Below are 24,203 nucleotides of genomic sequence, written 5' to 3'. Positions count from 1 at the left end.
CATGACCCTGCTCTGGGAGACCCAGTGTTGCCATGCTGATGATGAGGCTCCTGCCCAGATCACCTGCCCTGTGTGTGCACTTGCACACACAAATTGTTCGTTTGGCACAGCAAGCAGCCAAGGGAGCACAGCATTTCCCCACGGCATCCTGACATCTGCCCCCAGCTGTTGCTTCCCCCAGAAGGTCTCTGTCCTGGCCTCCAGCAGCCACTGATTTGACAGCTGTCTGGGCTGGAAGCGTGTGGGATCGCATTGTCCTTCCGGGGAGGGATGGCGCTGGACAACGTGGCGCTTTGGTCATGAGAATCTGCTGCTCTTTTTCATTTCTGCTCTTACTTTTCTGCTGGCTGAGAAGCTGCTTTCAGAAGATCTCTGATTTACTTCCACTCTCTCCCCATGCTTGCCTTTGAGCCGTTTTTATGCTTGCTAGTGACCTTCTCAGGAAGGGGAGTGATCTAGGACACTAGGCACTGGAACTCTCACCTGTGCAATCAGCTTCTCTCTTGCATCCCACCAGCTTGGGGATCTGTGGGTGGTGGCATGAGATCCATTCTTTGCCCCTTAAAATTTTTTTTTTGATCACAGACTAAATATAGTTATTTAAATTTTTTTGACAAGAGCAGAGTTTTATTATTTTTTCAGCTAATACGTGTTGAGTGCTTACTGTATAGTAGGCACTGTTCTAAAGCTTGAGCTGTATCACTGAATCAAACAGAAAAGGACCCCTGCCCCTGTTTCTGGCATAGTGGGGGATGGAGAGGCAGAAAATAAAAAATAAGTAAGTTGTATAGTATGGTGGAATGGGATAAGTGATATATACCAAAAAAGAAAAAGTAGATTAGGATAAAGGGGTCTGGGAATGCTGAGTGGGGGAGTGTTGCAATTTTTAAAAATTGAAGTATAGCTGGTTTACAGTGTTGTGTTAGATTCTGGTATATAGGAAAATGATTCAGATATATATATATATATTCTTTTTCACATTCTTTCCGTTATAGGTTATTACAAGATACTGAATGTAGTTCTCTGTGCTATAGAGTAGGTCCTTGTTGTTTATCTCTTTTATATATAGTACTGTGTATCTATTAATTCCAAGCTCCTAATTTATCCCTCCTGCCTCTTTTCCCCTTTGGTAACCATAAGTTTGTTTTCTAAGTCTGTGAGTCTGTTTCTGTTTTGTAAATAAGTTCATTTGTATCATTTTTTAGATTCCACACATATAAGTGGTATCATATGATAGTTGTCTTTCTCTGTCTGACTTACTTCACTTAGTGTGATAATCTCTAGGTCCATCCATGTTGCTGCAAATGGCATTATTTCATTCTTCTTTATGGCTAACATTCGTTTGTATATATATATATATATATATACCACATTTTCTTTATCCATTCATCTATCGATGGACACTTAGGTTGCTTCCATGTCTTGGCTATTGTAAATAGTGCGACTATGAACATTGGGGTGCCTGTATCTTTTTGAATAAGACGTGACACCATAAAACTCTGGATATATGCTCAGGAGTGGGATTGCTGGATCATACAGTAGCTCTATTTTTAGCTTTTTCAGGAACCTCCATACTGTTTTCCATAGTGGCTGCACCAATTTACATTCTCACCCACAGTATAGGAGGGTTCCCTTTTCTACGCACCCTCTCCAGCATTTATTGTTTGCAGACTTTTTGAAGATGGCCATTCTGACCGGTGTGAGATGATACCTCATTGTAGTTTTGATTTGCGTTTCTCTGATAATTAGCGATGTTGAGCATCTTTTCATGTGCTTTTTGGCCGTCTGTATGTCTTCTTTGCAGAAATGTCTATTTAGGTCTTCTGCCCATTTTTTTGATTGGGTTGTTTGTTTTTTGATATTGAGCTGTTTGAGTTGTTTGTATATTTGGGGAATTAAGCCCTTGTCAGTCACATTATTTGCAGATGTTTTCTCCCATTTCATAGGTGTCTTTTCATTTTGTTTATGGTTTCGTTTGCTGTGCAAAAGCTTGTAAGTTTGATTAGGTCCTATTTGTTTATTTTTACTTTTATTTCTTTTGCCTTAGGAGACTAACCTAAGAAAACATTGCTACGATTTATGTCAAAGAATGTTTTGCCTATGTTCTCTTTTAGGAGTTTTATGGTGTCATGTCTTATATTTAAGACTTTAAGCCATTTTGAGTTTATTTTTGTGTATGGTGTGAGAGAGTGTTCTAACTATTGATTTACATGCGGCTGTCCAGCTTTCCCAACGCCACTTGCTGAAGAGACTGTCTTTTCTCCGTTGTATATTTTTGCCTCCTTTGTTGAGATTAATTGACCATAGGTGTATGGGTTTATTTCTGGGCTCTCTATTCTGTTCTATTGATCCATATGTCTGCTTTTGTGCCAATAACACACTGTTTGATAACTGTAGCTTTGTAGTATTGTCTGAAGTCTGGGAGGGTTATGCCTCCAGCTTTGTTTTTTCCTCAGGATCGTTTTGGCAACTCTGGGTCTTTTGTGATTCCATATAAATTTTATGATTATTTGTCCTAGTTCTGTGAAAAATGTCATGGGTAATTTGATAGGGATTGCATTAAATCTGTAGATTGCTCTGGTTAGTATGGCCATTTTAACAATATTAATTCTTCCAATCCAAGAGCATCTTTCCATTTCTTTGAATTATCTTCAATTTCCTTTGCCAATGTTTTTTTATAATTCTCAGCATATCGTCTTTCACTTCCTTGGTCAGATTTATTCCTAAGTATTTTTATTTTGGAGACAATTTTAAAAGGGATTGTATTTTTACTTTCTCTTTCTGATAATTTTATTATTAGTGTAAAGAAATGCAACAGATTTCTGTATGTTAATCTTGTATCCTGCTACCTTGCTGAATTCATTTATCAGTTTTAGTAGTTTTTTTTTTTTTTTGGCTGTGCTGCACAGAATGTGGATCTTAGTTCCCTGACCAGGGATCAAACCCACACCCCCTGCATTGGAAGCACGGAGTCTTAATCACTGGACTGCCAGGGAAGTCCCAGTTGTAGTAGTTTTTGTGTGAGTCTTTAGGGTTTTCTATATATAGTATGTCATCTGCATATAATGACAGTTTTACCTCTTCCTTTCCAATTTGGATACCTTTTATTTCTTTTTCTTGTCTGATTGCTTTGTCTAGGACTTCCAATACTATGCTGAATAGAAGTGATGAGGATGGGCATCCTTGTCTTGTTCCACATTTTAGCAGGAAGGCTTTCAGCTTTTCATTGTTGAGTATTATGTTGGCTGTGGGTTTGTCATATATATCCTTTATTATGCTGAGATATGTTCCATCTATACCCACTTTGGTGAGAGTTTTTATTATGAGTTGATGTTGAATTTTATCAAATGCTTTTTCTGCATCTGTTGAGATGATCATGTGAGTTTTGTCTTTTGTTGATGTGGTGTATCACATTGATTGAGTTGCATATGTTGAACCATTCTTGTGACCCTAGGATGAATCCAACTTAGTCGTGGTATATGGTCTTTTTTATGCGTTGTTGGATTCAGTCTGCTAATATTTTGTTGAGGATTTTTGCATCTATATTCATCAAAGATATTGGTCTGTAGTTTTCTTTTTTGTTAGTGTCTTTGTCTGGTTTTAGTATCAGGGTGATGGTGGCTTCATAGCATGACTTAGGGAGTGTTCCCTCCACTTCAGTCTTCTGGAAGTGTTTGAGAAGGATTGGTGTAAGCTCTTCTTTGTATGTTTGGTAGAATTCCCCAGTGAAGCCATCCTGGAAGCCACTCCCTTTTGTTTGCTGGGAGGTTTTTTTTTTTTTTTTTTTTTTAACAGATTCCATTTCACTTCCAGTGATCATTCTGTTCAAATTATCTGTTTCTTCTTGATTCAATTTCAGTGGGCTGTGTGTTTCTAGAAACTTGTCCATTTCTTCTAGGTTGTCCAATTCATTGGCATGTAATGGTTCATAGTATTCTCTTATGATTTTTTGCATTTCTGCAGTGTTAGTAGCTATTTCTCCTCTTTCATTTCTTATTTTATTTGGGTCCTCTCCCTTCTTCTTGGTGAGCCCGACCAGAGGTTTGTCGATTTTATTTATCCTTTCAGAAAACCAGCTCTTGGTTTTATTGATTTTTTTTTTTTAATCTCTATTTTATTTATTTCCTCTCTGATCTTCCTTCTGCTGTCTTTAGGTTTTGTTTGTTCTGCTTTTTCTAATTCTTTCAGGTGGTAGGTTAGGTTGTTTGAGATTTTTCTTGTTTTTTGAGGAAGGCCTGTATCGCTATGAACTTCTCTCTTAGGCTGCTTTTGTTGCATCCCATTGATTGTGTATGGTTATGTTTGGGGGTGTTATAATTTTAAATAAGGTCATCAGAGAAGGCCTTATTGAGAGGGGGGCAAAACATGAAGGTAATGTAAAAGCACAAAGGTAAGATTGTGCCACCCATAGACAAACAATATGGAAAATATGATTTCTTCTTTTTACAATTTTTATTTTTATTTGCACAAGTAATACACATATATGCTTTTGTTAAAAAAAACTGAATGTTCACTTGGACGACCCCTCTCCCTATGCACAGCCTACTCTGAACCTCTGACCTCTGTTATCAATTTGGTCTTCATCCTTCCTGACTTTCCTCTGTACCTTTGCATTTACATTGGTGAGGGGTGGCGGGGTGACTTATTTTCTCTAAACTATCCTGTATAGCTTGTACTTCAGCTTGCCATGACTCTTGACCGTCTTTCCACCTCAGCACTTATCAACCTACTTTATTCTTTTGAAATGCTGCATCATATATCACTATAATTTTAGTAATTTGTCTGTTGATGGAAATTTTAGTTATTTATAGTTTCTTTTAGCTGTCACAAACAGTGCTGCAAGGAACATCCTTGCAATTTCATTTTTGTGCACCTGTGCAAATAGTTCGCAGAGGGAATGGAATTATGTATTAGGTCAGAGAACGATCATTTCTAATCTTAATAGACACTGCTAACTTGCTCTCCAAAAAGGCTTTTTCCTGAGCATGTAAACATGTATGCACACAATTTCTTTTTAAATGGGACCATTCTTTTTAAATAGTATATCCCTTTTCGCATCTGCTTTTGACCTGTAAAATACTGAGAACATTTTCTTTTGAACAGGCCCCTCTGGCCTTTGAGTGAGGCTTGTGGCTTTCTCCCTAGGATTTCTCCAGGCCTCGGCCGCCCCAGAAGGCACTCCCGGCTAACCCGGTGCCAGGCCGCAAGAGTCTCCCCAGGCCAGGTGGCGTCTCCATCCTGTGGCCCCCTGCCTCTCCATCCTGTGGCCCCCTGCCTCTAGACCTGGCAGCGCCTGCCCCAAAGGTGAGTCTTCAGAAACACTCGAGGTAGAAGCTGGGGCAGAGGGATCCAGGGGGCAAAAACAGAGTTGAGAAAACAGACCAGTTCATGCTTCTTGATGTAGGGCTGAACTTCCAGAGCAAAAGCAAAGGACAAAAGCTTAGCATTTCTTGGTGCCTGCATGACTGTCCCTTAAATTGGTGATAGGGGTTTTTTGGTTTCATGTGAAAGGTGATGTTTAGGAGGCTGAGCTGTGGTAGCTTCAAACCTGGGTCTGCAACTGATGAGCTGAGCTGAGCTGAGCTGAGCTGAGCGGCCCTGAGCAAATCACTCCCTTGAGTCCCCGTTTCCTTATCTAGAAAGAGGTTTTAGGAAGCAGCAATAGCCAACCCCATCGGGTTACTGTGAAGGTCAAGGCAGTTAATTTACATTAACCGCTGGCCTATGGTAGGCTGTGCACAAACGGCCCCTCTTAATACATCTTCCCTGGGGCTGATGTATTCTTAGTCCTGGGAGTTGGGGCAGAGGGGAGCAGGTGAGGAAGCTGGCTCACTGCCCTGTGTTCCTACGAGGCCCTGGGAACTCTGCAGACTGAGCAGGGAGGGGGGAGGGGGATGGCTTGTCAGCTGGGGGTTGGGGGCCGCCACCGTGCCTCTCACTGCAGAGTTGATGGTCTGAACGAGCAGACATGTGGACAGACTTCTGCGGAAGCCCTTCTTCTCAGTTGACAGTCTGCCCCTCCTGCCCACCTGTCACAAGCAAGAGGACAGCTCCCCACTGATCCCACGGAGCTGATGTCTCTCTCCCTGTCTCTTTTTTCCCGCAGTTTCCTGAATACAGGTCACAGAGGGCTGTGGGGATGGCGAGCTCGAAAATCTAGACCCGTCTAAAGGGGCTTCTCCCTCTCTGTGAGGACACAGAGGAGCCATGGCCACGGAATCTGGAGGAAGCATGCCTGGCCGCCTCTGAGCTCCTCCTCCCCCCACTCCCCTCCTCCTGGAACCACTGCATCTCTGAAAAATCTCCTCCTTGACTCAGTGCCTCCTCAGCTTCCTCAGAGGCCCAGAGTGCCTACTGTCAACGGCATCCAAGTGTTGTTTTGTGCAATATTCAGCCCCAGGTAGGGAGGGGAGAGCGGAAGAGGTTGAATGGCTGCTCGTCCCCCATCCGCCCTTCAGCTGGCCCCTCGCCCCAGAGGTGCCAGTCGAGCTGGTGCAGGCTGTCTGAGCTGGCGAGCCCAGCTGGGAAGAGTCTGTTTAGCCCTTGAGGCCAGGACTCAGCTTGGAGAAGCCGTCCATCCACATCCTATGGAGGAGGGTACGCATGAGAGCTTTCCTTTGTTTCCATCTTCCTCAGAGGTCCCAGGCTGGACAGAGGCTGGGCACTTACTGTCCCTTTTAGCTTTACTGATCGGGAGGGGTCACTCCAGCCAGGGCTTGGTTGAGGTCACAGCTCCTGGCTCCGTGGCCATATGTGAACACGTCAAGTTCCCTCCTCACACTGCCCCCCTCCCCCCACCAAAGCCCCCGCATCCCCTTACTCCCAAGGGTCACTCTGACTCAGACAGGTACTATTTGTAGGCAGTGTAGACAGCAGGGGGAGCACAGCCCGGGCCCCCTCTGAGCCGTCAAGCCAAAGGTTTCGACTCCGCTCGCCATTGTTCTTGCTTGCTCCTTGTTTTCTCTTCTGCATTTTCCAAGTGCCTCACGCTTTTGATTTCTCCTTCCCCGCTGGGACCCGCCTAATGTGTGGTGCTGTGGAGAGTGAATCCCCGGCAGTCCCGACTTCCTGGGACTTGGTGCTGTGACCTGCAAGTCAGGGTCCTGCCTGCGGGTTGGCCACGGGATCTCCTATGTTGGCTCTCAAGAGTGTTGACCGGGGTAGACTCGGGCCATGGCTGTGGAGTCGTAGCTTTACTTTCCATGGTGTGTGGTGACCTCAGCAGAGTGTGGGTCTTCCTTTTACTCCCTGACCTGAATCTGAGTAAGGTCCTCAGGGATAGTGGTGGGTGCAGGGAGGAGAGCGGACATCCTGGGAGCCCCAGCCTGTCCCCAGACCTGGTCACTGGCTTGAGGCAGGACCGTTGTCTTCTGAGCAGAGAGCAGACCTGTCTCTAGAGATCCCTAGAGAAGCAGCAGCCAGCAGCCTTGACGGAACAGAGTCTGTGCCGGGACCAGCCAGACATTTTCTCATCCTCTTCCTTGTGTTCTTTCCTCTGGTCCTGTCCTCCCCACAGCAGGGAATGGGGGCTGTGCGGTGCTCTGCTAGCTGGGAGGATTTTCAGAGAACCACCGGAGATGTTCTCTGGGACGGTCTCCCACCCGAGAAAGGTGCTGGGCAGCGTGGGGCCTCCCCGCCTCCTGCAGTGAGCAGACGTTTGCTCTTGAAAACCTCAGTGCAAGGAAGAGGCTTGAGTTTTCACTCCCAACTACCCCGGGGCCCCCTTATCGTTCTCTGTATACAATAGGTGCTCACTAGATATTCTTGGGTTTGTAGACAAGTGGGAGATTCAGGCTGTGCACCTGCGGGGGACACTTGGGATAGATTTAGAAAGAGCTCAGGAAAATGAAGTTCTCTTCCCTCAGGTAGTCAGGTAGTTGTGATATTGGTGACGTTCACACCCCTGTCTTGCCGACAAGGGCCCTGGTTGCTCCCCAGAGCCGATGTCCACCATCCTTGCTGCCTGATGAGGTCAGGGGACGGCCTTCCATTTAAGCGTGCTACTCGAGGTGCTCCAGGCCTCAAGGCTGGGCCCCAGAAAATTAACGGTGAAAACACCTCCCCACCGAAATCACCCTTAAACTCAACCCCCTGCCTCACTGACATTCCTGTGGCATGTCCAGCTTTTCTCCCCAACGTCAGGAGGTTGAAGGCTCTGAAGTGAAAACGCCCCAGCCACTGTGGCTGCATGAGCCCTTTGAACCTGAAATCCACCCTCCCTGGAACCATACCGGAAAGAGACCTGGGTTGTTGCTTTCTTGTTTGTTTCCGTTTTTGTTTTCCATTATTTTAATACCACCTCCATCCCATAAACATTGTACTGTGAACTGGAAAATGGTTGAACTTTCTAAATTTGATAAGACTTTCAGCAGCCGGTTCTACTTACTGTCTGACTCCTGGCTGTGTTCTGGCAGGCCGGGGAGGCTGCCCAGGAGCGAGCCTGGCTGTCGTAGCCTGGTTTTCCCCTCCTGTGTCCACATGCTGCTTTGAGGTGACGAAAACCAATATGGACTTAGGGAAAGAGGCACTTTATTCGCAAGGATTACTGCAAGACTGGGGAAGGGAGTGTTGCGTTAGGGGCAGGGGGCAGTTGCATTAGGAGAATGCTCAGGTGAGCCGAGCGGCTACAAGATCTGTGAGCATCCCACAGCTCAGGAGGAAGGGGCCTTTTATAGGAAGGAGTGAGCATGGCTGGAAAGAAGCACATTCAGGGACCATCTTTGTGGTCAGCCTTTGGGGGAGGGGCTGTATGCTGGCTCTGGCCAAGGGTGAGTCCATGCTCAGGGTCTGGTGGGGAGGAGAGGAGCCTGAAACTGAGGCTTGGTGGAGTGACTTAACCAGCCCTTCTGTTCAGATGGAGACTATGTAAATCTTTTCAGAAGCTAACTTAGCCTCCTGCCAGTTTTTCAACCCTAGGTGTGTTTTCCTTAAGAGCCTAGGAGGCATCTCTGAAATGTAAACCTCAAGGGACCTCAAGGGGGATTGCACCCTCTCTCCCTGTCTCAGTGGGAGTTTTAGCCCAGGCACCGGGCTCCAGTGGTAACTGCCTGCTTGCCGTGGGTTCTTTTTAGCCTTACTGACTTCTCCCTATAATAAAAGAAAAGCTCCTTTCTGCCCCAGCTCTAGGATCTTAGTGTCTCACTGTAGACCTTACAGTACTGTCGTAGCCCCATCCCCCTGTGGCCATGGCCCCTCGCCATCTCTTGCAATAATCCTTTTGAACAAAGCCTCCCCTTACCTATGTCAGAATTTGTTCTCATTTGGCCAAGGGTATGGAAGACTTGCGTGTTTTAAATTGGGGACCAGTTCTAAAGTCAGTGATTGTGTTAAATGTGTATGTAACAGCTCTGCTGGACACCCAAGAAAGTCAAGAGTATGCCAACTGGAAAGGTGCTCCACCCATCCTTAGGGAACCGTGCAAAGGAGAGGTTCTGCAGAATCCAAGCCAAGTGCCCCCAAAGTCACCCTTCCATGCATCCTCTCTCACCACCCACTGTGTGTATGTACGTATGTGTCTGGGATCCAGGGCAATGTGAATTTTCTTTTTATTTGGGAGATTGTTCACAGAAAACAGATCCTCTTTTCTCTCGTCCACCTATTAATTGTTTACAATATTTGTATATCTATGCAAAATACTTGAATGGGCTGTGGTGCCTTTTTTCCTTGTTTGTATTTAATTAAATTGTCATTTGAAATGTTGTCTGGTTTGGCAACTCTTTTTTGTTTGCTTTTTTTAATGTTGCACTGGCCAGCCTGGATAGGATCCATCACCGAGGACTCCTCAGAAGAGTTCCTACAGAGACCGTCTGTCCAGCCTGTGAGGCCACCATGGAAGACCTTGAGCCATAGAAAAGCCCTGGGTTTTCCCATGACCAGTCGAGGGAGCTGTTTGTCTTTGCACCTGGACACAGGCCAGTCTAGTTTTAATAGGTCTGGGGTCACTCAAGGCATGAATGATACAGATCTACCTTGAGCATTTGTGAGAGCTTCAAAGTATTCACGTGAAGCTCTTAGCACTGTGCTTGGCTTCTCGTAAGGGCTCGGGCATAAACAAGGGATGGGTGACTTCTACTGACGCTATTCCCCAAACAGCCTTTCCCTCTCTAGTGAAGGCGTGGCTGTAGAAGGCACTGGAGGGACTTCCTTGGCAGCCGGAACTCTCCAGAGACTGGGGACTGGCCCCCCGGCACTAGAGGAACCAGTTTAATTGTTCCGTGTCCAAGGAAAGCCAAGATGTAAGTATCAAGTAAACACACTCAGAGGTCTTTATTCCTGACCCTGCGGACCACGCTCTCAGGGCCTTCAGATTACGGTCATTCTCAAGATCCAACATGTTGCATTGATTTTAGTTACAGAGAGAAATCCACATTCATTAAAAACTGTGGCTTTGAGGCTGGCGGTGCAGGAAGCCAGTCTGTTCCTTGGAGCTCCAAGGCCAGCAACAGTTTGGCCTGGGCTTGGCTATGCTTAGGGCACAGGACGTAAACACAGGCACGGGTGTGGAGTTACACAGGGGAGGCTCTGCACCAGCTCAAGGGCTGAGGGCCAGGTCTTTCCTCCTTCTTTACAGATATACTGGCTCCCTTACCTCCCTGTCAATGGTCCTCGTATCAACTCTCACATTCTTGCTGCTGGAGAGAAGACAGGAAGGGAGGGGATATTAATTATATCTCTCTCCAGCTGCTCTTGTTTTTTTGACTGCCTCTGGTCAAATGTGAGGGGACCAAAGGCAGTCCCCAAAGCAGGTGGTGGTGGAGCAGTTGTGACACACTGCTTCCCAGTGTGGGCAGCTCGTCAGTGGAGCTGGGGACTTGGTGGCGATCTGGTCAACAGGCAGAATGCACCCCGTGCCGACCTTACACCCCCGACTTGGTCACGGAAGTTCAAAGCTGATCCCACTGGCCAAGCCTCTAAGGCTTCAGCCCAGAAGTTACCCTGAGGGGACTTCCCTGGTGGTCCAGTGGTTCAGACTCTGCACTTCCACTTCAGGGGGTGCGGGTTCCATCCCTGGTCAGGGAACTAAGATCCCACATGCCGCGTGGTGTGTCCAAAAAAAAAAAAAAAAGTTACCCAGGGCCCTTTCCACCTGGGTTCTTGGTTCGCCACCAGAGTAAACACCAAAGTTAGCCCCTGGTTTCCAGAGAGCCTGTGTCTGCTTTCCTGACTGCTCCTCACTCGTCTCCCCATCTCCCCAAATCATATTTTGGTTTACTCCTTGAGGAAAAGGAAAGTGCATTCTGCTCGACAACCAGGCTACTTTTAAGAGCAGTGCAATTGCTGTTCTCGTTGGAGAGTGAGGCAAAATGAAACACTGGGCTTGGCCAGCAGAGCTTGGCTGGGAAGCACCTTTTGTTGTTGTTGTGTTGTTTTGGGTTCTTAGATGACTGCCTGAATGTCTCCATGACTGACTCCTTAGGATGTTATGTAGAGAGGGCAGGGTGGGGAAGGGGTGGGGTGGATGGAAACAGATGCTGACCTCCAGGCTGGCTGCTCCGGGAATGGGGCTGGTGGAAGTGTTTCCCTGAGACGTCAGGTGGCTTTCACAGTAAGCAGGTCAGCTGAGGTCTTGCCTCTGTCTCCGAAGTTGAGGTGGCAAATGCAACAAGACATTTTACAATAATTGTGTGTCTGTTGGTTCTGGATGGGAGGCGTGGCGAGTTGCTCTCTGGGCCTCGGAGGGCCAGCTGCACTTCAGCCTTGGGCTCAGGAACGGTGAGTCGGGCTCAGGAACGGTGAATCAGTCTCAGGAGGAGAATCAGTGCAAGGGATTTCCTGATGACCAACATTTCAGGGAAGTTCTTGGCTTGTGCTACATTCAACAGATCAAATCCTATCTTCCTCCCAACAACACAGAGATGGCACCGAGGAAACAAGTAGGACGGGAGGTCCAGGGGACCTGCTGGCACCAATGTGAAGTAGGGTATTTGGTCACTGAGGCTGTGTTTCCAGGAGGTTCTACCGCCACTGCTCACTGGGTAGGGATTTTTCTCCCGGAAACAGCAGTGAGGTATAAATGAACGTCTCAAGAAAAGAGAGGCCACTGGTAAGAGGAGTTGTGTTGAAAATAACCAGGTGGCTCTGAAATTGAGCAGTCAGGCTGTACCACAGGGCTCATCCTCTCACTCATGTATTCCAAGCTTTACGAATGGATTATGAATACTTCGGGCTTCTTTTTTGGTGATAGGGTGCTGGAGAGTTCTATACTGTCCACAAGAACATTCTTGTCTTCAAGTCTAATAATGCTGGGCTCTGGGGCGGGAGCGGGGGTTGGGTTTTTGTGCATGTGGGGCAGGCTGGTGTGGCTGATGTCCAGGTCTTTGAAAGCGTGAAGCATGAACACACCCAGGATGATGGTGACAAAGCCAGAGAGGGTGCCCGCTATGTCCACGGCCGACATGCTGTACCACTCCTTGAAGAGGACGATGGAGGAGGTCACCACCAACGAGGTGAAGAACACGTAGTAGATGGGGAACACCAGGGAGGTATTAAAGATGTCCAGCGCCTTGTTGAGGAAATTGACCTGAGTGCTGAGCGAAAGTGCCAGCACGAGGGACAGGATGTAGGGGAGAGGGTGCCGCACAACTGGCAGCCCCTGGAAGAGGTTCTTAATGGTGATGCCCAGACCCTTGACGGCGGACACGGAGAAGGTCCCAATCACAGAGCAGATGACGATGTAGATGAGGATATTCCTTTGTCCATAACGTGGGGCGATGATGAAGATGAGGATGAGGCAGGACACCAGCAGAAGCACAGCAAACACGATGTACCCTTTGGGGGGATGGAGACAGGTAACCTGACCTGGGAGGATGCCAGCAGCCTCTAGAGCCCCCCACCCATGGCAACGTGTTGTCTCATTAAGAACCTAGGCTTGGGACTTCCCTAGCGGTCCAGTGGTTAGGACTCTGTGCTTCCAACGCAGGGGGCGCTGGTTTGATCCCTGGTCAGGGAACTAAGATCCCACATGCCACCTGGTGTGGCCAAAAAAATTAAAAACAAAAAAAAGAGAACGTGGGCTCTGGAGTCAAACATGGGTCCCAGTTCCAGCAACACAACTTTTTAATAACTTGTACAAATTATTAATTAAACCCCCAAGACCTCAGTTTCCTCTTTGTAAAATAGGATTAATATTAGGACCTTCCTCATAGGAGCTTTTTTGTGGGATTAAATTAATACATGCAACTGACGGAATGCCACCCCTCCCATTTACATGTTGAGTCCTAATCCCTAATGAGATGGTATTTGGAGGTGATGTCTTTGGGAGGTGATTCAGGCATGAGGGTAGAGCCCTCAGGAAGGGAATACTGCCCTTATAAAAGGGACTCCAGAGAGCTCCTTTGCCCTCTACACCAGGTGAGGACACAGCAAGAAGCTGGCCATCTATGAACAAAATCTATTGGGCCTTGATGCAGGACTTGATCGTGACCCCCAGAACTGTGAAACATAAATGTCTGTTGTTTATAAGCCACCCAGTCTACGATATTCTGTTAAAACAACCTGAACTAAGACAATGCAAACAAAGCATTTAGAACAGTACCTGGCACATAACAAATACATAATAATAGCATCCATACCTATCAGACTGGGAACCTGTAAGCTAGCCTCAGTACCAGCCCATCAACTTTCCTCCCTGAGCTTGCTTCCTCCTCCTCCACATGGCAGCACCTGAGATAGATAGCCAGAACCCAGTCAGACCTTTAGCATGGTTCATGCCCAGTGCTTTCCTGCTCACTGGGGGCCTGGAGCCTACCTGTGTCTTTCATTTTGGCAGCCATCTCCATGACGGTGGTGATCTTCTCTTCCTCGGGGGCGTGTATCACCATCACTGTGCTGCCGGCCACACAGACCGCACAGCCCAGCTTCCCCAGCAGGTTCAGACTCTCTCCCAGGAAATATGAGGAAAGGATGGCACTGCATGTGAAAGTGGAGAAAGGGATTACAGCAGCCAGCCCAGTCCCAGCGTCCTGGAGAAAAGTGAGGGCTGAGCAAGGGCTCACTACTCTCACACGTGGAAGCTTTTCTAGACCCCTAGGAAATGTGTGAGATAGAAACTTATTTAGGGGTGGGTTATAGTGTGGGCTGGAGGAATCGACAACACACATGTGAATTTCTTTCATTTTAGAGATGGACAATATCCCCAAAGAGAAGAGTTGGAAGACCCCTTCAAAGCACTCTTGTCTAACTTCCTACCCAATGAGCACATCTTCTCTTAACATTGCAAACAGAAGGCTTTCAGCCTTGGCTTGTATACCTCTGGTGGCAAGCAGCTCCCCCCTTCACAAGGCAAATGAATCCATTGTAGGTTCATTCTATTATTAACCCAAAATATGGTAGTTTCTACTCATCCCATATCTATTCCTTGAGCCATACAAAACAAATCCATTCCTTCTTCCATTTGTGTATGCCAATATAAACAACCACAGTGACACTTGGGCACACTTTACATACTAGATATTGTGCTAAGAACTTCCCATTTATTATCTCACTAACATCTTGCAACTCTGAGAAGTAAAATATACTTATGTCCATTTTATAGATGAGAAAACTGAGTCCCATAGAAGCTTAAATGATGGCAAGATCATACAACTGGTAAGAGACGAGCCAGGATTTGAACTCAAGTTCTGTCTAATTATAAAGCCTATGGTTTTCCCTCTACACCTCACTGAGAAGAATTCTCCTGACTTCCTTGAGTCTTTTCTGGACAAAACACCTCCAGTTCCTTGCTGTTCCTTGGTGATGTGACTTTCATTCCTATCACATCCTCCAAATGAGCCAGCAAAGGTGAAGGAAGAAGGGTGGTGAGACAAGACAGGTATAATCGCTGGGGCATGCTTCTGTTTCTTTAAAAAGGTGGCATTAGTTTAGGGCAAAATCTGTTGGCTGACCTAAGGTAACCCAATGAGCCTCATGAGTCCTGCTTACAGGTATCAGGAAAGAGGGGATTGATGTCTAACCTCCTTTGAATGTCTCCCATCTCTCCTCTAAAACTCCCAAAAACACTTTACCCACAATGCCTTGTCCACCAGCACCCGGTAGCACTAGCAAAGGCAGAGGTCACACAGTGGAGGATCCCCTGCCGCTCCCAACTTCCTGGGATGGGAATCTGTAAACTAATCAGATACGCAGTACTGGTATCACAGCTACATCAGCCAACCGTGCCATGTGAGTCATGGCTCTATCTGGTTTTTGACTGCATAAATGCTGCAGAATCGTCACCAAGCTGGTAAAACAAAACAGGAAATTACAGGTACTGGGTGCGGTGGGCTGGGGACTTACCGGGGCTCCAAGGTTAGGGTGACAATCAGAGCCAGCTTCAAATGGGGCTCAGGACCCCCACAGAGGAACTGTGTTTGTAGCTCAGGAGGAACGGGGCAATGGGAAGCACACACATTTAATATCAGCTATCTTTAATACCATCAAACATTTTCCAGGCAATGGGGCCTAGTGGTTAAGCACCCAGACTCTGAAATTAGACTGCCTGGGAGGGAATCCTGGCCCAGCCTCCTGGGACCTGGGTGACCTTGGCCAAGATGCTTAACCTCCCTTGGCCTCAGGTCTCCCCTCCTCTCTAATTAGTAGGGATGCTGTGAGGATTAAACGAGTGAATCCATTTAGAACATTTAGCACAGAGTAAACCCTCCATAGATGTTAGCTGTGGTTACTCTTCAGTGCCAGTTCTGTACTATGCACTTTCTGTGCATCTCATTTAGTCCTTAAATCAATGCCTTCATGCAGGTATTATGAACATCCCCACTTAGCAGATGGGAAATGGAGGCTTAGAGTAGTTAAGTGACCTGCCATGTAACTACAAAGTGGCAGAGATAAGGTTAGAACCCAGGGAGGGTTAATCTAGGGCTTGTACTTTCAACTTGTGTGCTTCTCCTATTGGGGCACCAAAACACTGACATGAGACATTCAGCCTGGTGGCAGGGGAAGTCCTTCCACCTGGTTTGGGCTTGGCCTGCCCCTTCACTGCCCAGGCAGCAAACAATCCAAGGGTGTGGAGCTCTGAACAGCACACTGCCTCTTTCTGGAAGCTGGGACTGACCCAGGTCCTTGATTGCAAGTAGCAATTGACCCCATGTGCAGTTCCGGACATCAACAAACTGAAAATAGGAAGAGACAGCAAGAGAGGTGACAACAACCTTATGAGGATACTCAGCGCTCCCAGTGGTGTGACGACTGTCGCAGGAGCAAACGCATAGGCCCCAAAGTTGGCAATTTCTCCGGCAGCCACTAGGAAATTAAGGGGGAAAAGAGGTCACAGTGGCTCTGATGCGCCATCTCCAGCCCAAATGAATCTGGGTGGAGACGGCTTCATTCAGTGTTCAACCATTCACAGAATCCCAGACCAGCATTCCTTAAAATGCCCATCCTTATGCTCTCTCCCTGCAGAATCTGATCTGAAGGTCAGGCCCAGATGATCCTGACCAAATCCTCCCATGTTAAAGATAGGGAGGTGGCCTAGAGTCCAGGGTCACATGGTGCCTTCTGGTTCTTGAGGTCCCTTGGCTTCTAGCCTAGGCACGGTTAAAGGTATCTCAGGGACTGCCAATGACTGGTCTGTATCTTTAAGGTAAGCTCTAGAAAGTGTTAATTATCAAATAAAGAAACAGCTACAGTTATTGATTCTCCAGGTACCAAATGGTCCACGGAGCCGTCTTTCCCAGAGGAGTTATGGATAGTCTAGATTGACAGGCAGGTGGTTACAAAGTCAGACATTCCCAAAGGGCCTACTTCTCCCCATATGAGTTTCCAGTTTGCAGACTCCTGCAAGTGCCTCTTCTGTCTCCCTGCTCGTAGGGAATGACCTGGGTCTGCCCTTTGAAAGCAGATGATGAATGTGATAACTCTGGCTAAGACAGGGATCAAAACCTGACTTAGGGGATTACAAATAGAAAGCTGGCTAATTTTCCACCCGAAAGAATTAGGGATTGAAAGCCAGAGAGGGTAGGTGGAAAGGAATGTGTGAATGTGAAAATGTGGGCAAACCTTAGGTGGCAGACCAGCCATGTTCTAAGTGAGCCAACAATTGCTTGTGGAATGGTGTAGCTGACTCAGGAGTCCCAGGCTGTGCCCTGCAGGAGTCCAGGAGACTCCAGCGGGCCGTCGTAGCTCCCTGAATTTCAAGGGAAGTTGAGAAATTACACCTTTATCACTACCAGCTCTGTACAAAGCTCTCTGGGGACAGATGCTTTATGGATGAAAGACTGACTTTGGATGGAGAAAGTGACCTGAGATGCAGGTAAAAATGTTCTACCTGCAAAGACTGTTTAGATTCTCCCCCTAGAAATCTGGGCCTTGGATTCATATTTGGCACAGTAGAGACAGAAATGCCCCCCATCCACCCCTCCTTTCATCTCTGCCTCTGTCATCAATAGGGCACTGTCCTTAGTAGCAAAGAACCCACTTACTGGTGAGAAATCCAGCCCACCACATTGTGTCCTTCAGGTAGCCGTAGCCTCCGTCCACTGTAGAAAGGAATGGGCATGAAGTGAGAGGTTGGCCGTACTTCCTCAGGACCTTTCCTTCCCTACCTTCACTCGCCAGTCTCTAAGGGGTCAGTATATGTCACCTGTGGTGAGTCCTCCAGGCTTGCTTCTGGGCCCTGCCCTGGGTGAGCTCATCCCTTCCAAAGTCTTAAATTCCATCTAGATACCCTATTTCACATATGCACCCTGATCCTTTCCTCTTAGCCCTGATGTATATCCAGTTGCTTACTTGACAACTCTTAGGTCTTGCACAGGCATCTCAAACTCTGTTCTAAATGGAACTCTTGATTTTTAAATGCTCCCCACCCACCAAATGAAGCTCAGTAAGCGGCACCTCCGTGTACCTAGTTGCTTAAGCCAGAAACCAGGGAATCACACCTGACCCTCCCACTACTCCACCTTCTGCATCCATTTCACCCCGCTGATTCTGTCTCCAAAATGCATTTCACGTGTGTCCACTCCACTGCCACCACCCAACTCCCAGGCACTATCACCTCTGGTCTGGGTTGAGGCAACCGCCTCCTAGGACTCCTCTGGTTCTTCTCGTGTCCCTTTATAATCCATTCCTTTCATAGTAGCCAGGAGTCTTTTAAGAATTATGTCACTCCTCAGCTTCTAGCTGGCCAGTGGCTTCGAAATGCTCTTAGGATAAAGACCAGAATCCCTAATAAGCCTGTTCATAGTACTGACCCTGCTCCCTTCTCCAAAGGCATCTCCTGCCACACTTCGTACTACAGTCTAGCCGCTCAGGCTGTCTCTGAGTTCTGCAAAAATGATGAGCTCTTTTTGGCCTTAAGGCCTTTGCATGTGCTTTTCCGTGTTTGGAATAGTCTTCTTAACAATATTTGCCTATATCTACACTTACTCTACAGGTCTCTGCTTGAATGTTGCTTCCACTAAAATGCCCTCCCTGGTCCCCTTATCTTTATTGTTTCCTCTTGGGATTCTCTCTCGCCACACTCAGTTCTTCTCCTTAATGACACTTGTCATTTATAATTTGAATTGATCTATTTATTTTCTGAAATTTCCCCCACTAAAATGGAAGCTCCATGTAGCCTAGAATTGTGTCTGCTTTGTTCACATGATGGACTCAGAGCCTGGCACATGGTCAATACTCAGTATTAGCGATGAGGATGAGGATGATGATGATGATGATTAGGGTGGGTTTTAGACAGTTTCGTGAAAAGCCCAAACTTGTATGTTGCTTTTTGTGAATGCCCATTTTTCTAAGATGGTCTTTAACTTTCATCAGGTTCCGCAAGCAGTCAGAATCTCCCATAAAAGTTAAGTGCTCTGAGAGCATTTTACTCTGAGTTGAAATCTCAGAAGATATTGAAAGAGCAGACTGGAGAAAAAATTGATTCCAGGGAAGCTGCCTTTCTGAATGGTCAATGATACTTGCTCTGCTCTCTCCTGAGTGGAAGCAGCTATTTTTCTGGCACTCTGGGAGGTCTCTGGCCTTTCAAACCCTTGTCCAGAAGAGGAGATAGGGCAGCAATGACCACTGATCCTGACTTCATGCCCACACCTCACAGCTCTCCATTTTAGAGCACACCTGGCTCTAGTCCTGGGTATCCAACTGTCTGTCAGGCTCTCCCACTTAGATCACAGTAAAACTAATACTAGTGCTTACTCCATGCTAAGCATCTTTCTAAACATATCTTCACAACAAGATATAGCTGGAACTATTCCTATCCCCATTTTTTCAGATGAGGAAACTGAGGCAGAAAGACTATTTTTCTTGCCCAGGATCATATCACCTAGAATTGAGGAGCTAGAATTGGAACACAAATAGTCTGCTTCCAAAGCTCAGTGTCCCATAGAACATTAAACTGAACACGTCCAAACCTGAACACATCGTCTTCCTGTAAACCTGCTCCTCCTGCTTTCTTTGTCTCAGAAAATAGCACCATCATCTCCCCAGTTGCTCAAAGCAGAGAGCTCTGAGTCACCTTGACTCATTTTTTCATCCTCCCTTTGGGGCCAGGCAACACCAAACCCAAACCCAGTAAGTCCTACCTTCAAAAGCTATCTCTGGACTTCACCACTTGTCTCCATTCCCACTGCAATTTCCTGGCCCAAGTTCTGTTGTTTTTCTCCCCAAATTGGTCTCCCACCCTCCAGTCTTGTCCCCTAATCCACTCTGCACCCAGCAACCAGAGATCTTTTCAAATCGTAAATCGAACTATGTCACTCTCCTACCTAAAACCTTTGTCACTTACAATTACACTCAAACTCTGGAGCCCAGTTTACAAGACCTTTCATGAGCTGGCCCTCACCCCATCTCTTACCCCTCCATGCTCTAGCCATCCTGAGACAGTTTCAGCTTCTAATATCACTCATGCTCTCTCACCCCTGGGCCTTTGCACATGCTGTTCTTTCTACCTGGAATATTACTTCTTTCTCTTCTCCCCTCACCTTTTTATCTCCACATCATGTAGGTCTCAGCTTCTAAATCAACTCTTACAGAAAACCTCCCCTACCCCCCAAGCCTGGCTTTACATGCCCCTCCAAAATATTGCCATAGCATTCTGCATTTTCCCCGTGATAGCATTTAACACGCTACAGAACAATTGTTTATCGACTTGCCTGTCTCTCCCACTCAACTCAATGCCCCACAAGGGCACTGTGTCCCCAGGTCTAGCACGGCACCTGGCACACAGCAGGTACACAATGAATGATGATTAAATGAACAAATTTTTTAACATAGGATTCCTTTTCTCAACAATTGTTTCATGGATACACGTCTTATTTTTCAAACAAGCAAATCCCTGTGGACAGAGACTCAGTAATTCTTTTGTAGCCTATAAAGGAGCTCAGATTGATAGTACGTGAGGACGCACCAGCGTCTGACATTGTTCTGGGCAAAGGTATTATATTCCCATTCTGTAGGGAAATTGTGACTTGCCTATGATGACACAACTGGTAAGAAATAAAACCAGGACTAGACCTGGGGTTTCTGATTCTTGGCCCTGAGACTTTTCCCTGTCTTCACCCCAATTAACTGATCATGTAGTTCTCAGGAACTATTGGATTATAAAGGAAGGTCTCCTGTTGTTGGTGGATCCACCCCTCAACGGGACTGACAATGAGCCTTTTGTGCCTATCTAGGACAGGTTCTCAAACTGCTACAGTGGACCCCATGAAGGGAGGTTCACAGGGCTGGCCGAGGGCTCGCCGCCCAGCACCCCATCCACCCCCGCCCCCCAGGAGCCTACCAGCCCGCGTGGCACCAGAGGCCACCAGTCGCTGGAGGCCCTTCTTCTTGAGGATGACGCTGGTGCCGATGAGGAAGCTGGACAGCAAGGCCAGCCCCAGGCCGACGTAGAAGCTGTAGTTCTGCCTGAACCTCTCCTGCCAGTTGTTGGAGATGGCACTGCTGGGCACCTCGGGGCTGAGGTCACCGACGATCCGGCACAGGACTTGTTGGGAGGAGCAGTACAGGCTGATCAGGGAACCTAGGGAAGACCACGGTGAGAGTCACGCTGGGGACATTTGCATGCAGGCTAGGGACTTTATCTTCGTGAACTCATCAAGTGCTTCCAACCATGTGTCAGATAAGTGCTGTCTTTGATTCCCATTTCATAGATGTGGAAATGGAGGCCATGAGAGGTCAGGAAGCTTGCGTAAGAACACAGGCTGTCTGACTCCAGAACTCCAGCACCTCACCACTAAGCCAGCCTGATGCCCCCCACATACCACGCAGGGTCCCCGCAGCTCTCAGTCCTCATCGAATCCAACCTCCCGGCCTCCACAGGAATCCCCTCCCAGCCTCTGGGCACATGGGCCTCCAACAGCTCAGGATCACACAGGGATTCTCCCCTCCCAGAGGCCTCTTCACTTATGTATCCCTAACTGCAGCCACAGTGCAGAGTCCTGACAGGTAACAGGAGGGAGTGAGGCTGGAGTCCACAGACCCTCCTAGGCCTGAAGATGATGAAATACGAGCATCCTTGTTTGTCAGAACCGACCATCCCCAGGCCTTACTTCGAAGACCTCTGGTGCTTGTGGTCAGGGCTGAGGCCTCCTTCAGGCCTCAGAAGGATCGGTGTCCCCGCCACCCCACGCAGGATCTGTCTTTAGCTCTCCTTCCAAGTCCTAGAGCCCACGAGAGTCAATCAGTTCTCATGCCCTTGAGCCAGCACACCCTTGCTGGCTCTTCTGGCACAAATACCAAGGACAACAGGACAAACTTGGGCATGAGGGGCAGACCCTCAGTCAGAAGAACTAAGCTGCCCAAGTTCAAGGAAACAGTACAAAGCACAGGCAATAATCCTCTGGCACTCCCAGGGCCCAGCACCCTGGGGCTTCTCAGGAGCACCCCTACCATGGAAACGGCAGAGTGGTCATGCCCAGGGTTTTAGCTGAAGAAACTGGGGCCCTGATAAGCTTGGTAGCCTGCCTAAGGCTACACTGGTGGTAAGTGGTGAAGCCAGAATTGCTTCCCTAGCCCATATAATGCCTAAGTTCATGCTCTCAGTTACACACACACACACACAGCAGGTGGCAAGGGGGATGGGGTTTCGTTTAGCCTCTTGAAGGTTACCTTAAAACATGAGCTCCCTGCTAACATTTAAAAATCGGGAGATTTCCCATGAAAGTCCAGCTTCAGGGCTGCCTTTGCTTACTCTGCTGGGCACACCGTCCCATAGGCAACAGTTAGCTGTGGCTCAGCAGTGGTTTCGCCCCTAGACAGGACGTGCTCTTTGAGATTCCCCTGAGTCCACACCCGGCTCCCTTCAGTCATTTGGTTATGTGCTTGGCCCTTATAAGCACCTGAGTTTGTGACCTTTGGTGGTAGAAGGTCTTTTTCAAACTGTGGGTCACAAAGACCCAGGCTCGTGTGCCAAGGATGTAGGCCCGGGCCAGGCACTTCTCCTGGAACCAAGCTAGATCTCTAGGCCTGCACCAGAAGGGCCCAAAGTCCAAAAGGTCAGGCAGCTTTAGCTTTGGCATATCTAGAGCACAGAGTGGCATTCTGGTGTAACAAAGTAAGGGCGCTGTTGACCTTTCTTCCATGGCACAGAAGCATGGAACAGCAGAGCTGGAAGAGCCCTTAGAAGGCATCCTGTCTAACCCTCTTTCTTTTCAACTGGGGAAACTGAGGCCCTGAGATGGGGAAGGATTTGCTTGAGCCTCATAAAAGCCTGGTGGCAGAGCTGGGTCTGGAACCCACCAGGGGATGCCCATGTGTCTTTTGCAGTGGGAGACCTCTCTTTCCAACACCTGTGTCACAATCCAGAGAAGATGAGACAAGAAACCATCTGGGTCCCTAATCAAACTTGTTCTGACTGCTCACTCCTGTTCCTCAGTTAGGGCAAGAGTCAAATCCTGGGAGTTCCCTGAGTTCAGGAAAAGAGCCAGAACCTGGGAGGATGTGGGCCAAGGAGGGCAACTCCCAAGAGGAAGGCCAAGCCCATTTCCACCCCCTTCCCCCGCCCTCCTGAAGGTTCATCTCCAGCAGGTGGAGCCAAAGGGTGGGCTTGGCTCTTTGGGGGAGGCCTGAGGCATCGAAGGGGCACAGTGCCCTCCATCAAGTCAAGTCCTCCCACAGGGGTAAAAAGAAAAGGAGAGAGGGCTGACGGCCAAAGGAAATCCAGTTCTGAGGAGGGTGCCCATCTTGACAAATGGGTGTGGGGCCAGATGATTCCTGCTTCCCTTCCAGAATATGCTAAGACTGGGGAACATGTTTTTCCCCAGGGGAAAACGAGGCTGAAAACGGATTGCATCATTGTTCAGAAAACCAAGGCCAGCCAACACCCAACAGGCCCGCTTTGAAAGCTTCACTGGAGAAGAGAAGTTAGAAAAACAGGGCTATCCCACAGGCTGCATATCAAGACCAGGTAGGAAAATGGAGAAATACCAAGAAAGGAGATGAGCACAGTACAGGTTTTAGAATCCAAGAGTCCTGGTTCTATATTCCATTTCCCCACTGTTTTACCTTGAGCAAGTTAATCCGACTTTTCAGAGCCTCATTTTCCCTACCTCCAGAATGGTGACAGTAAGGTAATAATATCTACTTGCCTTCTAGAATTGTGTTAAGTATTAACTGGGATAATGCAGGTAAAGAGCCTAGCTCACTACCCAGATTCATAATAAGAACTTGAGCATAAAGCCCAGCATCTTTCCTTATCCTTTCCTGGGTTGTTCTTTCCCTCCTTTTCCTAAAAGGTGGATGTGGGTTTGGGGGTGGTGAGTCTCTGCGCCCTCTACCCTGTCTTTGGTAAGCCCCAGGGGGACAGACCTGGGCAGGTACTAAAATCTGAAGCAACTATACATAAAAGACACCCCCCCGGCCCCCCCCCCCCCACACCTCTTGGTAGACCCGCTCCAATCGATAAATCCCGCCTCTTCCCTCCCACGCACGCCTCCCTTTCTCCCATTTCCCGCCCCCCACCCCCAGCTACCCAGCTCCAAAGAGGGGGAAAGTCAGCCAGAACCCTGCTCCTTCCCAAGACGTGCCTGAGAACTGGGTGGGGGGCGACGCATGCGGACCCCCTCCCCCGTTTCGGTCCCCCTGGCAGGAGAGGACGCAGAGGAAAGGAGCAGCAGGGAGGGAAGGCGAAGCGCAGAGCGCACGGGGTCCGCGCTGGCCTGACGCACCGTTCTCGCAGCTGGCGTTGCTGGCCGGCAGCTCCATGGGGCGGACGGTGCCCCGGCGCCCCGGCTCCGGAGCAGGTGGCTGAGATTTGTCCCTGCGTGGCCGGCGTGCGA

The 24,203-nt window shown here is 48.0% G+C and overlaps 2 protein-coding genes across 2 annotated transcripts in view; one reads left to right on the top strand and one right to left on the bottom strand.

The window, feature by feature from the left end:
- The window catches only part of ADAM19 (ADAM metallopeptidase domain 19), an 88,014-nt gene extending 78,315 nt beyond the window's left edge, over nt 1-9,699 (top strand). The window contains exons 22-23 of the mRNA XM_068536283.1: nt 5,146-5,304; nt 6,107-9,699. Coding sequence (XP_068392384.1) covers nt 5,146-5,304; nt 6,107-6,160 — 213 coding nt within the window. The 3' untranslated portion in view covers nt 6,161-9,699. The remainder of the gene's footprint in view (nt 1-5,145; nt 5,305-6,106) is intronic.
- Nucleotides 9,580-24,203, bottom strand: NIPAL4 (NIPA like domain containing 4). Its single transcript, XM_068536285.1, has 6 exons — nt 24,093-24,203; nt 20,708-20,947; nt 17,412-17,468; nt 16,143-16,233; nt 13,748-13,908; nt 9,580-12,768 (listed from the first exon to the last, which is right to left on the bottom strand). Exons 1-6 carry the CDS (start codon nt 24,127-24,129, stop codon nt 12,140-12,142), a joined length of 1,215 nt encoding a protein of 404 aa, XP_068392386.1. The 5' UTR covers nt 24,130-24,203; the 3' UTR covers nt 9,580-12,139.

Source organism: Eschrichtius robustus, chromosome 2, assembly GCF_028021215.1.
Source record: "Eschrichtius robustus isolate mEscRob2 chromosome 2, mEscRob2.pri, whole genome shotgun sequence".
Classification (NCBI taxonomy): Eukaryota; Metazoa; Chordata; class Mammalia; order Artiodactyla; family Eschrichtiidae; genus Eschrichtius; species Eschrichtius robustus.
Note: the sequence above shows the minus strand (reverse complement) of the source record. Positions and strands in the feature narration are given on the sequence as shown.

Coding starts and splice junctions, on each gene's coding strand:
- NIPAL4 (XM_068536285.1), bottom strand. CDS start 24,129: ATGGAGCTGCCGGCCAGCAACGCCAGCTGCGAGAACG. Junction 17,469..20,707: donor CTCTGGTGCCACGCGGGCTG/GTAGGCTCCTGG, acceptor TCCTTTCTACAG/TGGACGGAGGCTACGGCTAC. Junction 13,909..16,142: donor GCGCTGAGTATCCTCATAAG/GTTGTTGTCACC, acceptor TTTCACATGCAG/TGCCATCCTTTCCTCATATT.